Here is a 17075-nt window from a genome sequence, read left to right as displayed (position 1 = left end):
AGCTTGCCTCAAGGTGGGAACTTCCACCTAATTGTTTTTGTTTGTAATAATACCCTTAAAATCCGTTTAAGAATAAAAACATATATGTTTTAAATTGTTTATAGTTAACAAAATGTCTACCTTCATAGCGTTAGCAAAAATAAACTCTTGTAAAGTGAATATGTTGACACTTGTTGATAATATCTATCCAGCTACTGATTAAATTTCTCTGGATATTTTATCTTTTCGCGCAGTTTTTGCTTCGGGGTCTTCACGGTGTGAGACTCCTGAAGGGAAATGTGACTTTGTATGTGATTGTTCCGACTGTAGCGACGAGCAAAACTGTGGTAAGTTTAAGCTACTAGCCGTTAGCCTACTTACTACCGGCTGCTACAGTCTAGCCATTAGCAGTCTGATTAAATGTGGATTGATGACGTTTTTTTTTTAAACTAAACTCTCAAGGGTACTCTGGGAAATCGTTTGAGTGTGACTTTGAGGACGAGGGAGTTTGTGGATGGAATATTGAATCTCTTGGTGAGGAATACAAATGGCAGCGGGTTCAGAGCGGAGACGAGCTGCCGGACAGCGGGCCGACTTCGGACTACACCACCGGCACAGCCACAGGTGCAAAGTTACATTTTCTAAAATTTTACTTAACACAGAAACAATAGGCTTGCTGAATACGTCTGGACAAATTTTGCCAAGAAACTGAAAATACTCTATTTTATCTTTAAATTTGTCTCAAAATATTCATTATGTTACATTATGTTAGTTGTCTAAAGATCTTAAAACAATATTTTCTCAATATGTTTATCCCTGATTATTTGTTACTGATGTACTTTTGTTTGCAGTGCCTTACAAAACTATGGACACCCCATAAACCTTTCTTACATTACCATTAAAAATGTGTTTGTATTTTTACCATTCTATGTGACGGGCAAATGCATCATTATGAAGTAACGTGAAAATTATGCATGGTTTGCAAAAATAATTTTATTAAAAAAATTAAGTCATTTAAATTTTTTCATACACACGAAGTTGACAAAAATATACTAATATGGAAATGGATAATAAACAATATTTAAATTCCTCTAACTCATCAATAAATATTTTAAACATTTGTCTTCACCTTAATTTTTAATTCATAAAAATCTGAATGGTGTGGCATGTACTTTGTACGGAGCATCCTTCTATTCAAAACTTGACATGTCTGCATTTCAAAACATGATGAAAAATACAATAAAGTTTCTGGTTGTGACATCACAAAATGTTCAAGCGGTACAATACATTTCAAAGGCACTGTAAATAAAATATGTTGATATTAACATATCAGGTGATAATAAAGCCATAAATGTTAGCTGGTAGCATGAAGCATCCTTAGAACAGTTCCTGCTGTAAACTTCAATCTTCATATCTTAAATGAAAACATTTATTGTCTCCTGCCCTCCAGGCTGGTTCATGTCAGTGAGTGCAGTGAGGGCACAGTCTGTTCAGAGTTCAGTGTTAATCTCTCCGGAGATAAAGGGCTCTTCGCCAACGTGCCGCCTGCGACTCAGATACTTCCTGTGGGACTCAGGTAACCGCCGACTGCTCAGCGTTGGCCGGACTGGTAAACAACGACTGAAACACCCTAAACATTCACTGGTAGAGATGAAAAAACATGTGAAAAGCTTGAAAATCTTTTATCTTATAAACTGCAGGAACATTTAGTTACAATGAAGGATTTGGAGAAATGTGAGCTTTAAACAGAGAGACTGAAAGAGGAGAACTATAAATGTTTCTATAGACTGGAGCCACAGTTCAGAGAAACTAAGTCATCCATCCATCCATCCATTGAGTTTCTGAGTTCTGATCTTGTAGATCTATAGTAGTGGATGTTGTAATTCTTCATATTTAACTTTGGTGTAGAGCTGCAGATGTTATCTTTGGTCTGAATAAAACTGAGCTTAATGGAAAAAGTTCTGACATCAGAAAAGCATATAATGTCCACTACAAAGCATGGTGGAGACATGTGATGCTGTGGGCTTGTTTCTCTTCTAAATTAAAGACTAGCTCTCTGAGAGGGATGATGGTTCATATCTTTACCAGGACTGGTGTTAAGTGTGGACTTACCAGATTCATCTTTTTGTCATCGTTGACATTCGTTGTGTTGACGTATATTTTAACCACAGGACACACGGGTTTAGGTCCAACTCCCCTGTGGGCTTCGATCCTCCACAAGGACTCTCAGGGGGCCGTCGTGTGGCGCCCAGAGGCCTCCAGCGCCCGCAGCTGGAGGGAAGCCACTGTCTTCCTGGGCCGCATTTCCTCCCCTTTCCGGATCCATCTCCACTCGGCGCGCTCAGCGGGACAAAACGGAGACGTCGCTATAGACCAGCTGGAGTTCCTGGGCTGCGCTCTGCCCTGTGAGTTTGACTAATCAGAACAGAAAACCATGATCTAAACAGTTCACTGATTTGTTTCTATCTGTTTCATCCGACAGCGCCCCCTGCTGGGACCAACTGCTCAGCAGGGATGGTGGCGTGTGGTGGTGGAGGCTGCGTGGAGCAGCGGCAGCTCTGTGACGGTACGGACGACTGCGGCGATGGCAGCGACGAGGCGCCCTGCGGTACGAAATGACAACATGTCATCAGAAAACTGCAGAGCAGCCGAAACACTGACTGGGATTTGTTTTGATTTATCCTTCAGATGGTTACTACCGCTGTGACTTTGAGGAGGATCTGTGTGACTGGGACCTGAGATCGTTTTCCAAACTCAAATGGATCAGAACAAATCAGGAGAACATCTCCAGAACCGATCCTTCGAAAGGTCCAGGCAGAGATCACTCCAAAAATACAGCATCAGGTGATTCTTGTTATTATTATTGAGTTTCACTGTTAACCTGGTCAGATTCCCCCGAAGTTTAAATCTTTAACCAGTTCTGAACTGGTCCAGAATAATTACAGCCTACAGAACCTTTTGGTGCCGTTCTAAAACCTTTGATTGCTGTTTTTACGGCAGGGTACTTCCTGTACGTCACCATGCCTGACGACGGTCTCACCATGGACTGGGCGGCTTTTCAGAGCCCAAGACTTCAACCAACTAACAGCTCGCATCCATGTAAGGTGGGTTTGAAACGCTGCAGACAGGCTGGATTACAGCTTTAGAAATTATTTAGCTTCATTTCAATTAACATTTAATGACAAAATACAAATGAGACGGATGGACGGTCGGTCGGTCTTTCTGGGTTCAGTTTATTTATATGTTTTTGGCTCTGTTGGTTTTCCGTAGATGGTCATGTACACTCACCAGTTCGGGCCGCGGTCCGGCGGGCTGACGGTGCTGGTGGCGGACCGGCTCATCTACCCGGTCTGGGAAAGGGGCGGAGCTTTAGGAGACCTGTGGGTGAAGGCGGAGGTGGAGATTGTGTCCAACTACACCTTCCAGGTAAGACATGAAGCTACCATAAATAATGGTACAGAAGATAATACCATTACTTTAGTCAGAAATAATGTTCCATAACAATGAAAGACATGCAGATGATACAAAATGGCCGCCGCTGACTTTCACCATCAGTGTAAGGACTGATGGTGAAAAATGGCCGTCTGGGCCAACCCTGCCACCACAGCACACTCAATGCATCACTTTTTAATGTTATTTTTATTTAAATGTCGTCTTTGTGTAAAAACCATTTTCAGTTTGACATTAAAGGTATTTTTTTCTTTAAAAAATGTTTAACACATTTTGTAAAAGCCAAAAAAGGGGTGAAAACGTTTGATTATATGTTGAAAATATAAGTTGTTATCTTTTATTCTGTTAAACCTCTACAGATTCTCATCATGGCGGCCATCAGAGACTTTGACTATGGAGGAATCGCAGTCGACAGCATCGTGTTATCCCCTGAATGCCGCAATGCATCTGGTGAGATTATCTCTAAGATAAGACAAAATGTAAGCAATGTAAATAAATTCAACAAAGAAATCAGTAAAAATATCCTTAAATTTTCTATTATGTGTTTTTTAGCATTAGCTTTTGATCATTTTTGGGGTGGTTTATCGTTAGTTTTTACTAATTTGCTTCCTGCTACAAGCATTAGCATTAGCGTAGTTAAGGTTTTTATTTAGCGAATTAGTGATTTGTGAGCCTAACTTTTTGGGTAGCTGTGCCCATGACTGGCAATATACTTTGTATTACAGCCATTTAAAAAAATGTCCGCCGAAAAAGACGACAAGATCAATAAAATAGATATGATGATTTATATGGCTTTGATTGCAAACACTAATCATGTTGGCCATTTTGAAAAATCAAAAAATGATCAGAAAATAGGATTTTTATGCATTCAGTTATGAATGATTTGAGAGAAGACGTGTTCATCTGTGATAAATATTGGAAAATTTATTGCAAAAATAAATTTTCCTTGAAGACCATGGCAGCCATCTTGAATTTTTCACTGGCTAATGTTTTTTTGTGAAGAAGCAAATCCTTAGAAACATCTGTGCCGAGTTAGGTTTTTGTGAAAATCTTTTCTAAAATGTTTCATTATCTGCTGCACTAAATAGATAACACCACCCTGGAAGATTTCCCCGACCCTCCAAAGCATCCTTGCATTGATGACCCAGACAAGATGTGTGATTTTCAGGCTGACTGCGATGCTGCAGAGGACGAAGCCAAATGCGGTGAGTTTGTTTATTTTAAACTGAAGGATCTGTACAATGATGTATTAAGGCCATTATGCTGTAAATGGAAAATAAAAGGAGTAAATTTACACAAAACAATTCAGAAATGTTGAGATAGATTTGAGAAATTTTCTAGAATTTTTTTTAATTTTAGAGTTTGAAAAGTCAAAAATTTGCAAGAAAATAATCAGAAATTTTGACATTAATCTTAGAAATTTTGTAGAAAAATGTGGAAATTTCAAAAGTCAAAAACATTGCCTATTGAAACTCAAAAATTTCCAAGTTTTTCCTAGAAGATTTTTTTGGCTGAAATTTCCTCCCTTTCTCCATCTACAATGGTGCCGTGGTAGATCTGATAAAAGAAGTCTTTGTTTAGCCATGCAGACAAAGTTTCACCTCTTCTTGGATCGTTGCTGCAGGGGATTTCTCCTATCCTGACGGCAGTTTAGGCTGGACTGACTCCAGTATTGGGAGTCAAGGTTGGCTGCTGGATAAAAGTTCAACAACTGGAGGTACAAACTGTGGCGTCTGAGTTAACTGATGGATTCTGTGTCTCTAATAATGTGTGGTATTAATGTTTAATTTATCTTCTTGATTCAAAGCAGAGTTCCTGTATGTAGCTGAGGCTGCAGGTCAGCAGCTAACTGAGGCCCAGACTCGGACTCCCCTCCTGGGCCCCACCGGTCCGGCTTGTAACCTGAGCTTTGACTTTGCGCTCACTGGGAGTTTGGATCATATCGGTAATTTCCCATCCCGCGTGTGAAATTTGCAGCGTTTTCTCTTCCCAGCAGTGAAAGTCTGTCTGTGGTACAGGTGAGCTTTCTGTCAGAGTGGTCGACAGCTTGCTGGGAGTGAGGCCTAAGCTGTGGGAGTTCAGTGGGAAAACAGGAGCAGGAGACGAGGAGGAGACCTGGCAACACGCCGACGTTCCTATAGGAGTCAGGAAACATCGCTTCCAGGTCAGGCTTCAGACCTACTGTACATAATTCACATTTTTCATATTTTTATTCTTCCATTTGGGTTTCAGCTGCTTCTAAAAAAAAAAAAACCCTCAAGCGATTAAAAAAAAAAAAAAAAACATTTGTTTTTTTTTTTGTCAATTTTTTACTTTTTTTTGGTGTCTGGAAAAGGAGCTGTTTCAAAAACCTCCTGATAAGTCACATTGGACAAGAACTATGACGTTACCTAGCAACCCCAGCCAAGCCCAGCCTGTTACCTAGCAACCCCAGCCAAGCCTATATCAAATTAAACTTTTAAAAACATTTTGGACAGAGCTAATTTTTTGTGTAACTCTTTAGCGTTTTAGCTAAGTCAGTTTTTCCAGATAAACTTTAAAACTCTAATTAATTCAGCTGTTTTGTAAAGCTTCATTTTAATAATATTCAACATATGGGTTGAAGTTTTGGCTATTGACTTTTAAGAATTCTTAGCTGTTTATAGTCATGCTCTTATTTTGAAGGACGTGAAGACGGCAGTTTCGTTTCCTCTGATCATGATCAGATTTTACAAAGTATCTTTATTGCTGTGTAAATGGCAAACATATCAATAACAAACAAAGAATACTCCACTTACATGAATGTACTGTGTTGTAACACCTGTTGTTGAGACAATTTAGCTCTTTCGCTTATAGCGCCTTATGCTAGTAGAACTAACGTCAACAAAAACCTAGCATTTTGGCAGGGGTCTGTACACTTAATAAATATACTGTAGATGTATCGTAACTCCCTGTCCGTCAGTATCAAAACAGCTAATCCTCTTTTTTAACCAGCTAACATTTGAAGCTCGAGCTGTGGAAGTTCAGCCTTTTGCTTGGATCAAAGTGAGGAACGTTCGCTTCATCAGCTGCCACGCCGACTACACTCCGTCTTTACCGACAGGTAACACTTTGTAAATTTAAAAATAACGAATGTTTGAAGTAAATGAACTTCTCTGGATGACAGGGCCGTCGTGTAACTTCGAGGACGGACTCTGCGCTTGGTATCAGGACAACAGTGACAACTTTGACTGGTCTGTGGTCACTGGGATGGATCACAGCATCGGAGTCGGTGAGGTCATAGATTATAAAGGAACAAATACTTTTTTACCAGACTTCATTTTTACTTTTATTATCACTTGTAGAAAAACCTCAACATGTGAAGGAATTGAATAGTTTTGTACAAAAATATTTCTTCAGGTTATAAAATGTTTACCACTTCTATTGATTCTAAAACCTTTATCTATAGTGAACGAATCTTTCATTGGAGGATGAATAAAACAGAAGTAAAATAAGAAAATAAAGTTAAATAAAGTGTTTCTAAGGTATTTAAAGCCTTAAAAACTAAATATTAAATACTGAATTTAATTTATTGCTTACCATGGAGTATTAGAACCATATTAAGAAAAAATAAAACCGTGAGAATAAAATAATAAATTTACAAGAATAAAGTCACAATATTACAATAATAAAGAATAAAATCATATGAAAACAAAGCCATAATATTTCAAAAATAAATTCATAATATTTGTAATACAATGTCTTATTCCCATATTATTTTGACTTCATTTATGCTTATATTTTTATTTATTTGTTATTTTCTTACCGTGGCTCTAATGCCGCATCATAATTTGGGAACAGCTAGAAAACATTTATTTTTATATCTTTAATTGGGGAAAAAAATCATTTGTGGCCCATGAGTAATATCAACTTAAAAATGAAAAATATACCTTTTTATTTTTTAAAAAAAAATATATAATTTTTATTTTTATAAAAAAAATTATATATAAAAAATAAAAGCTGTAAAAATAAAAATTTTGTATTAAAAATTATATATTTTTATTGGACAATATAAATGTATCACTATGTGGTTAATAATTAACATACGAGTTTCACTTTCTGATTGAATTATTATAATAAATCAATAATCTTTCACCGATATTGTAATTTAGTGAGTGAGCTCTGAACTCCTGTGTGTAATCCTGCTGCTGCTCAGGCTCCAGCCTGGTGGTGGACATGTGGAGTCCTTCGCTGCGTGGAGCGTTTGGACGCCTGCTGTCGTTCCCACAGCAGCCCACTCCCACAGAGAGCTGCCTGACCTTCTACTACAAACTCTACGGGCCGAACGCAGGTGAGCTGACGCAGAGCTAACTGATGTTCTGATCTCCTGACATGCACGTCACCTCAGGGATAAATGATGACTCTAACTTCCTGTTCCCATCCAGGTGCTCTGAACGTGAAGCTGACCGATGGCCTCGGATACGAGGTCTTACTGTGGACCCGCAGCGGCGCTCACGGCAACGATTGGCACGAAGCGCACTGCCCAGTACCGCAGCAAAACACAAACTTTCAGGTGTCAAACCATTCAGTCAAATCCAAACAAGCTTTTCTTTTCTGCTGGAAAGTCTAAGATGATCAGATGTAACCTGAGAAATTACAGAAAGCAGTTTTCAGATTTTAGTTGTTGATCGAAAAATATTGTTATGCAAAATTCAAATTTTGTACATTTTTGTACTTTCATTTGAGTCTCTACTGCGTCTAAAAACGGCACAGAAACTTTAAAAAAGAACAAAAAGAAAACACCAATGCATGTTTTGGCAATAAAACTTTTTTTTGGAATATGAAACCTCCAGAATGTCACAAACCAGCAGGGACTGCCCCGTTACCTAGCAACGCCAGAGAAGCTCAGCCCGTCACCTAGCAACCCCAGTCCGTCACCTAGCAACCAAAGCTGAGTTCCAGCAAAATGTTTTGTATCACATGCAGACAGGAAACAATAAATAACTTTTAGATGAAAACTAAATGTGTTGGCAGAGTTGCCTTTAAAAAGTAACCTGACTACTGATTAGGGTTGGGCAATATGGACTGAGAATTTTATCTCAATATTTATTTATCACTAATTTTTTAGTTAACTGTAGCACACAGATATTGTTCTTGAAAAACATTCTCATTTGAAACAGGCTTCTTCAAAACGTCTCTAACCTGCACACAGTAACTGCATTTAATCATATTTTCACATTATTGATATGGATTGATGCTCTCGGTTAACAGTGATAAACTAACATTTCCAATTATACTGTAAATTTTTTATTTTTCATCAATAAGTTAAATTTATCATAACGATAAATCAAAATTCTTATGAGAAATGTCTTCTTATAAGTGAAATAATCTGCTCCATCTGTATAGATACAACAGAGTAAACCTTTAAAATCTTCGTCGTCCCCCAACAGTTGATGTTCGAAGCAGTTCGTTCCGGTTTCGACGGCCAGGTTGCCATCGACGACGTGGCGTTTGTGGACGGCCCGTGTGCCATACCCAGAAAATGCTCCTTTGAAGGCCAGAAGTGTGGCTACAGCAGTTACGGCGCCATAGACTGGCTCCACAGGAACGGACAGACCACTACGACGAACGGACCCAAAACAGACCACACTTTGGGGACCGAGCTAGGTCAGCAGAACCCCATCAGAGGACAGAAAACAGGGAAACTGGAGATTTATCCCGTCCTGCTGTCTGTGTCCAGGTTACTACATGATGGTCAACACAGACGCTGACATTCTGCCTCCCCGCAGCGCCGCTGTGCTCGTCTCCCCCGTCCGACAAGGAACCACCAAACCCGAATGTGTCAGCTTCTGGTATCACATGACAGGAGGGAACCCAGGTGAGTGTTTTACCTGCAAGGCTGCGTTCACACAGCAGGTCATGTGATCCAGATCTGCTTTTAGTGGAACCACATCCCCACCACTCTGAGCTCTGACTCCACATCCAAACAGACGTTATGGTCAACGCTCCACAAAAATCTCTTCTTGTTAGCTGTGCTTTCTTTTCCTTAGCTCCCTTCGTCTTGTTATAATCTGTTATTTCTTAGACTTTTTGTGATGAATCTATTGTAGTTTTCTGTATTTTATGTCTTCTGTTTGTTTTAAGTCAAAACATGTTTAGTTAAGTCGTTTTTAGCCTTGTTTTGTGTAACGTTTGTCTGTTTTTAGCTAGAAAAATCTCTCAGAAACAATGGCCATAAAAATAGGCTTTTGTCTAATTCTGGCTCATTTACAAAAATGTTAAATTAATGTGTTTTTAATGAATTTTAAATTTCAAAAATGTCACAGTTCTTCCTCTGGAGTCATAAAGAGTTCATACAGACGTCTCATTGCGGTTGGATTTAATATGAACGACCGTGCAAAGAAACATGCTTACTTATTGTGAACATAGCCTAAAAAAGCTACTTTCTGTCAAATCACTTCACTATTTCTCTTTTTTCCTTTGCTTTATTTTATATTTGTACATAAATGTTTTTCTGCTTCTATAATCGCTGCGGGGTGTTTACCTTCCAGCCTTCTTTACGGTCTACGTCAAACCCGAGAAGGGAGAGAGAGTCTCGATCTTCTCTGAGAACCTGAATGAGGGAGACGACTGGCGTCACGCCAACGGGAACATCTCCGTTGGCCTTGTGTCCTGGCAGGTACAGAGCGACTTCAGAGAGCATTTCTTCCCCAGTCGGGTTGGTGTCTCACTCGGTTTTGCTCCACAGTTGGAGTTTGAGGTCATCGGATCAGGAAGTCGAGGTTCCCACGTTGCTGTTGATGACATCACAGTCTCGGCTCATCCATGTGAAGACCAAGGTTTGTTTTGATCCGAGTCAGGAGCTGAGAGAGGACGACTCTGCTCACCTTCTTCAAACCTAACAGCATTGGTGTCAAACGTTTGTGCAGCAAAATTTTTAATTTGTGCCGCTATCATTTTAAAAATATGAATAAAGAAGTTATCATCAGAGGTCAACAGCAATAACTTGAAAGCAAAAGCAGCACAAACATTTTTTGCTGCACAAATGTAGCTGAGCTGCATCACACCAAATTTGCTTGAGTATATAAATGTGAACACCACAAAAAAATTAATTTACTGCACAAACGCAGCACAAACATTTGACACCAATTTTGTTAGATTTGACTCAGGTCACGTTAAAAGTATGGAGAAGAAAACAAGCAGAATTTTCTTTCTGAGGCTGGACATTAATCCAGCCTCAGAAAGAAAGAGCATCTGATGTGACACATGGAACCACCAGTAATGTCAGATTTCCTCAGAGGAAAAGTTTGAACTTCATGCATATTGAGGTTCTGATTTTCTGCCTCAGGGTCCAAGTGCAGTCTGGAGAACGGGATGTGCAGCTGGATCAACATCCAGGACAGAGAACGGGAGAAGCTGGACTGGGAGCTGACCAGTCCGGAGAAGGAAAAGCATTATCCCGTCCCGCCTGAAGACCACACACTGGGAACAGAGAAAGGTCAGAGAGGAAGACAACAGCACTGGAGCTGCTTTGATCGGTTTTTAAAGAGGTTCTGTTCTGGTTCTGATCCAAAGTCAGGGTTGAACTGAAATGCTTGGATTTTATTTAGGAGTTTTTCCAGGTTCAAAAAATGCCTGATTTCTATCCAAAGTCCTTGAAAAGTGTTTGATATTCAGTTTTATTATAATGTTGGTTAAAAGTCTAAATTTGTAAAATGTTATCTACAGATATTTATGCACACAGAATAAAAAGACACATTTTTTTTCTCTCTGTCTGAAGCTAAATCAAATTAAATATTTCTTTTTTTAGTTAGAAATACCAAAATTATTTATATTTGCTGGATGACATAAAACTTAGAAGATTTTGAGATTTTTTTTTTAACTTTCTCAGACCAGTCAAGTGTGAAGGTTGTGTTAAAGAGAGACATTTCAAAGCATAAAACTTAGTTATATTTTACTAGAAAACTGTCTGAAAATATTATTAATAAAAGTAATAAATGGTCAAGTAAATTGAAAATGGAGATACAAACAAAACCAATTAACTAAAATATGGCTCAATGTTGTGCTGGAATACCTGGAAAATTCTTGAAAAGTGTTTGAATTTTACTGTTGAAAAAGTGGATAAACTCTAACGCGTCTAACTTTGCCTCCAGGTCACTTCCTGTTCTTCCCAAGCAGCAACCGGACAGCAGCCAATCAAAACGCCTGGCTGGTGAGCCCTCAGCTGCCACCGGTTCAGCCCACCTGTCTGAGGTTCTGGGCCTACAAGCCCCAGTCATGTAAGAGCTGCTGTTTTAATAACTGTTAGCGTCTGATGGTCGGATGCGTCATGTTTGGCTAAATGTTCCCAGCGGACTGCCAGCTGAGGGTGTGGAGCCTGTCTGGAGGTCTCATCACCCAGCAGCTGATCGTGAACGAGCTCAGCGGACACTGGAGACATTTTGAACTGAACATCACGTCTCGTGAGGGATACCAGGTCAGACCTTCCAGAAAACTCCTAACTTGGAATGTGACGTCACACGGCTGACGATGACGACGACTGCTGAAGATTAACGGTTTAGTTGTCGCACTGAATCTTAAATGTACACCTGATATATAAAAGTGAAAAGGACGCAGTGCTTTGCTACTAATTATCAACACTATAACAACTAGATAACAATGTCAGTGGAAAGTTTTAATAAAAAAGCAAAAGAGAAGGAAGTTAACTATGCTAGCATCACTAGCATAGCTTGACAACTTTAGCCTGTAAATGTGCTGCTGAAATCGGTGTTTCAGTTCAGAATTGGAGTTTTTTTTCTTTGTGCTGTTTAACAGTTTCCCTAATATGCCGTTGTAGTTGTTTGTGTGGGACATGTTTGCGTGTTCTTTGGTGTTGAATACTGATACATTAGCAGAGCTGGTGTCAGCCAGTTGCTATGGCAACAGGTTTGCGTGTAGTATGGCTGATACACAGTGATTAAAAAAAGAATATGAGTGGTTTTGAGTTATTTTTAAACAGTTTTATGCCTTATTTAATGAGGCTATGTCCACTAGATTAATAAAAGCTAGATCTCTAGGTTTCATTTATTAACAGAGTTGTTCTGCTGCGGCAGCGCGGCGATTAATGGCAAGTAAAAAAATGTTTTTGCCCTCCTGTGTTGGATGTAAGTAATAACATGAAACATGTCTGTAAGTCATTAAGGAATGTCAAAGCTGACATCTCTGCTGCATTTTGTTCTTCTTTTTAACAGATTGTGTTTGAAGGCGTCAAAGGAACATCAGGCTTTGTAGCTCTGGATGACATCGAGTACACCGTCGGGTTCGACTGCGCCACCAGAGTCACTAAACCAAGTAAGACTGGAAATCGGGGAATTTATCGTATCGTTTATCATTTAATTTTGATTTATCATTGCCATGATCATTTACAATTAATGCTTAAAAAACTTTATGTTTTAATATTTTCTCTTCTGTTTAAATGAGAGTGATATATTCTTAGTTTTATCACAATATTTTGTGGTACTTTCTTGATGATGACAAAAAAAAAACACCCATCTGTTTTTTTTGGCAATAAGTTTATGGTTTTTGGTGTCTGAAAAATGAGCCATTTCAAAACCTTCCTGAGTTTGACAGGCACTGCAGCGTTACCTAGCAACCATGCGGAACTCCAGTATGTTTGGTCAGCTGGTTTTACCGCTGTACAACGGCTGCTGGGAAAGATAAGTGCTTTGTTGTTGACATAGCATCCAGAAACCACTTGCTGCATTCTCGTTGGTTGTGCAGGAGGCGCTACTTCTGCTTTTCAAAGATGTATGGTTCTAATATTGCAGATCTGTTTATATCCATTTTTAGGTGTAAGAGTCGGAGGTGGGAGAGCGTGGCCAGCAGCAGCTTATTTGGATTTAAAGTGACAAGACGCTTTAAAACAGTTAGAATAGAAAGAAGTGATCAGATCGAAATCTCATTATCTAAAAATGATTTTGTGCAAAAATTGTAATAAACAGGTTTTATATAGCCCACAGACATATCCTAGCCTGTTTAAGAGATACCAACATGTTTGTTGTAGTTTTTGGCAGCTTTTCTAGGAGTAAATGATCTCGTCTCTCTTTCAGCCTCGAAGCCGGACAATGCCGGAGGAATCGCTGCCTCTGTGATCGTAGTCGTGCTGCTGATCGGCACCCTGGTCGCTCTGCTCGTCTTCTACCTGCGAACCAAACCAGACGCCAAGGCTCCATCGCTCTCTGTGGGCATTAGTAACGAAGGATATGTTCCAGTGAGTTAAAACATCCCAATAAATCCAATCATTTGACCTTTTCTCACCTTTTTTCTCTCCTGAAACCTGTTTGATTTTTGTTAAATTGCCTCTCAGGAGGATCCTGTGGACGTTCCTCCAAGACAAAACCATCCAATGGCTGCAGGATTCAACAACATCTCTGTGAGTTTTATTCAACTCAGTTTATACTGTTGAAAACAAATTCACCACTAGGGGGCAGCAACTATTAATTTAGGTATCAGGCTTGTCCACAGGTGTTTGCAACAAATGGAAACATTTTATTAATCAGTCCAAAATTATTGCAAACAAATTTAAATCTTTTTTTGATAGAAAATGTTTGGTGCAATAGAAATATTTGTCTTTAATAACCACATTTTCAGCATTCTATATAATTTGATAGTAAAAAGGAGCTTTTACTCAAAAGCAAACTTTGGTGTACCCAAAACTGCTTTTAATTAATTTATTAAACGTACTAAATGCACCAATTATGATCCAAAAAGTTTATCTTCTGGTAATTTAGGCTTTATTCTTTTCCCCTCCTCCAAATAAGCTCCCAAAGTTAGAAAATTGGATGTCTTACTTTTAATAAGACAAACATGCAAGATCTTTTTTTATTTTTAGGTGTACGATTCAAACCCCATTGTTACAGAAAGTCAACAATGGGGTTTGTTGACTTTAGTGAAGCAAATTATTGCTTCATTAAATTATTAATGAAGCAATAATTTAATTGCTTCATTAAATTATTGTAAATTTTGTTTATTGGTTGTTATGTAATTTCTTTGTGATTTTAAATTGTTTTAGAAATTAAAGATGGTCTAATAGTCTAAGGCAGGAATTGTTTCATCGTCTACAGAAATTTCTGCACAGACTATAGAAATTTCCAATATTTTTCTAGAAACTTTCTGAGATTAATATCACAATTTCTGAGTTTTTTTTTCTCACAAATGTTTGGCTTTTCAAGCTCAGAAATTTCCAGTTTTTTCCCCATAAGATTTCTGAGATTAATCTCAAAATTTCTGAATTTTTTGTGAGAATTTAACTCTTCATTTTTAGTTTTCTATGTTTTAAGGCATGGTTGTACATTCCTTAAAGCATCTACATTAGTTTAAAATATCAGATATGATTTTCTAGATGTGAAAGTAAGAAGTTCAGATCCACTCTTCATCTGCAGGAGAATATATTTGGTGTTTGAACTTTTAAAATCAGCAGCTAAAAGCAGATATTAGCTGTTTGTGGTCGGTTCTGGTCCCTAGCTAATACAATCTGCTGTATTTGAACCGTTAGGCGTGTGTAAAATTGCTGATTCATGAAAAGAATATCAAGAATAAGTGATGATTTTTTAAAATTACTTCAGTTTAACTGATTATCTTTGCCCTGCAGATCTCTGCCGAGGTCAGAGAGAGAGAGGAGGAGGAGTGACACGGGGAGCTTTGCTGCCACCTAACGGTGGTTTTGGGAAATGCAGGTGATATCACAGCAGGAGAACTGCTTGTGTCACCCTAAATGATCACACCTACATGTAAACAAACACACATTTACACAGAAAACAGGAGGCCAGAGCGCTGATTGATGCAGATCTGAGGGGATCGGACCTTCAGCACGGGGCCGTCGGAGCGACATCGCAGCTCTCAGTACCGCTGAGCTGCATGAAACGGGCCTGAATAATAAATCACTGCTGTGTTAGCAGGCGCTGAAGTGGAAACCAGGCAGTTATGAGCAGATTTGGAGTTTTAGATTAGATTTTGATCCTTTATTTTCCTAGCTTTTTCTATTTCTGTACCAAATGCTGACTGGTTTTAGTTTGTTGGTCTCGTTTTCTTCACCTTCCTTCTGATAAATCACCACAGCTCTGCAAAAACACTAAATCTCTAAATTTCTAGTACAAATATCAGTATACTTGGAATAAGATAAAATTAACTTACAAATAACTTTGGGAGCTTGTTTCAGATAAGCTGTGTTTTCATCAGCCATTAAAACCATAAAAACAAAAATAATTAAACATTTTACTGAAGCTGGTAGAAAATAGTCCAGATGTCAAAGAGCTGTTAGGAGATCATGTCACTTTTCAGGCAGTTTTTTAATTTCTAACCTGATTCTTCAGCTTTATTAATATTTGTGTTCAGATGAAAAATGGAGAAGAAATTAAAAACCTTGATGCTGATGTGGTCGACTCTTTCAAACTGATCATAAATAAAGCAGATTTTAAAGCACTTGTCTTTCATTTTGGTCTCCTTTCTTTTATTTCCTTTACATTTACACATTTAGGTTTTTTTTATTGAGACCAAGTCTCTCCATATGACTTATGACTGAATTATGTATTTTTGAAATATCTGATGAGTGTAAACTCATTTGTTTCCCATATATTGTGATGTTTCATATTTTTATCCCAGAGAAATATAAAAACTAGATTTTATGCATCTAAAACTGTTTTCAGCTCAAAATTTGAAATGTCAAATGTCCAATTTGACATCAAATATCAACTTCAGCATCACTAGCTAGTTGTCATGTACAGATAAATATTCAAAAAGCAACAGACAACATTTTCAGTTTGCAACTGATAGGTTTCTCCTTCTAGTACTCATGCCGCCCCCTGACAAGGTGGCACCCTGGGCAAAGAGCCACACCAAACATAATAGAAATCACTTGCAATAGACAGCAAAAAATACTCTTCTGTGCAACATTAAAGGTTAAAAACAGCTTAATTTTAGTCAAAGTCCAGACTCAGATGGACTTTAGGATAAGTGTTAAAAATGATTTGTTTTGCAGGAGTTCAGCTGACGTCTCTCAAAAGGTTTGCAGCTGTTAGTGGATTATATTTTACAACGGAGAATTAGGGCTGCGTTAAGAAAACACAAAGTAAAATTAGGCAAATGAAGTCATAATACAAGAATAAAGTCATAATATTATTAAAAGAAACTCATAAGAAGATAAAAACACAATTTTAAGTTAATTATGAGGATGAATTCATAAAATTTGTTTCTTATATTATTTAGACTTTATTCTCATAATATGACTTTCTTGTCTCATTTTCTATATTTTCCTTAGTCTGTCCCTACTTTGTCATAATCTAGAGGTGCTGAATAAAAATGCCACACTTGAGTTTTCACATTTATTTGTGAAATAATTTTAAAAACCAACACTTTTTGACTCTCTGTCCATAAAATCCCAGTAAAACCTTCTTCACATATTGAATAGCGAGTTTTAAATCCTCTTGCCTGTAAACCTGCTGTCAGGTTTTACTCTGCTGAACCTCGTGATGAAGTGATGACGACACGATGCCCTTAGCAACGGTCGCGTCTCTACGGCAACATCCTCCGGTGTCCCCTCTGAGCTGCTGCAGCTGCAGCGCGACCCCCATCTGCTGTTTCCGAGGGAGGCAGGAGGGAAAACCAGGGTAAAAAATCAGAAAAAACATGAAAATCCTCCTTTAACAACAATC

The 17075-nt window shown here is 38.3% G+C and overlaps 1 protein-coding gene across 1 annotated transcript; it reads left to right on the top strand.

Moving 5' to 3' along the window:
- Positions 1-205: 205 nt before the first annotated feature.
- Positions 206-15846, top strand: mamdc4 (MAM domain containing 4; the record flags this gene model as incomplete). The annotated part of the gene is made up of 28 exons (XM_015018496.1): positions 206-326; positions 442-603; positions 1430-1555; positions 2151-2384; positions 2462-2587; positions 2668-2823; positions 2980-3083; positions 3250-3405; positions 3789-3879; positions 4518-4634; positions 5054-5146; positions 5237-5374; positions 5448-5593; positions 6403-6511; positions 6575-6679; positions 7604-7738; positions 7833-7960; positions 8838-9054; positions 9128-9265; positions 9939-10066; positions 10136-10226; positions 10736-10885; positions 11541-11666; positions 11739-11863; positions 12618-12717; positions 13476-13636; positions 13733-13798; positions 15017-15846. Coding segments are annotated over 28 exons (3588 nt in total), but the record flags the coding sequence as incomplete, so codon positions are not given.
- Positions 15847-17075: the final 1229 nt, after the last annotated feature.

The sequence above is a fragment of the Poecilia latipinna genome, unplaced genomic scaffold (genome assembly GCF_001443285.1).
Source record: "Poecilia latipinna isolate Pla-1442-1.1 unplaced genomic scaffold, P_latipinna-1.0 Scaffold2285, whole genome shotgun sequence".
NCBI classification, from domain to species: domain Eukaryota; kingdom Metazoa; phylum Chordata; class Actinopteri; order Cyprinodontiformes; family Poeciliidae; genus Poecilia; species Poecilia latipinna.
The sequence above is the reverse complement of the archived record's forward strand: the minus strand, read 5'-3'. Positions and strand labels throughout refer to the sequence as shown.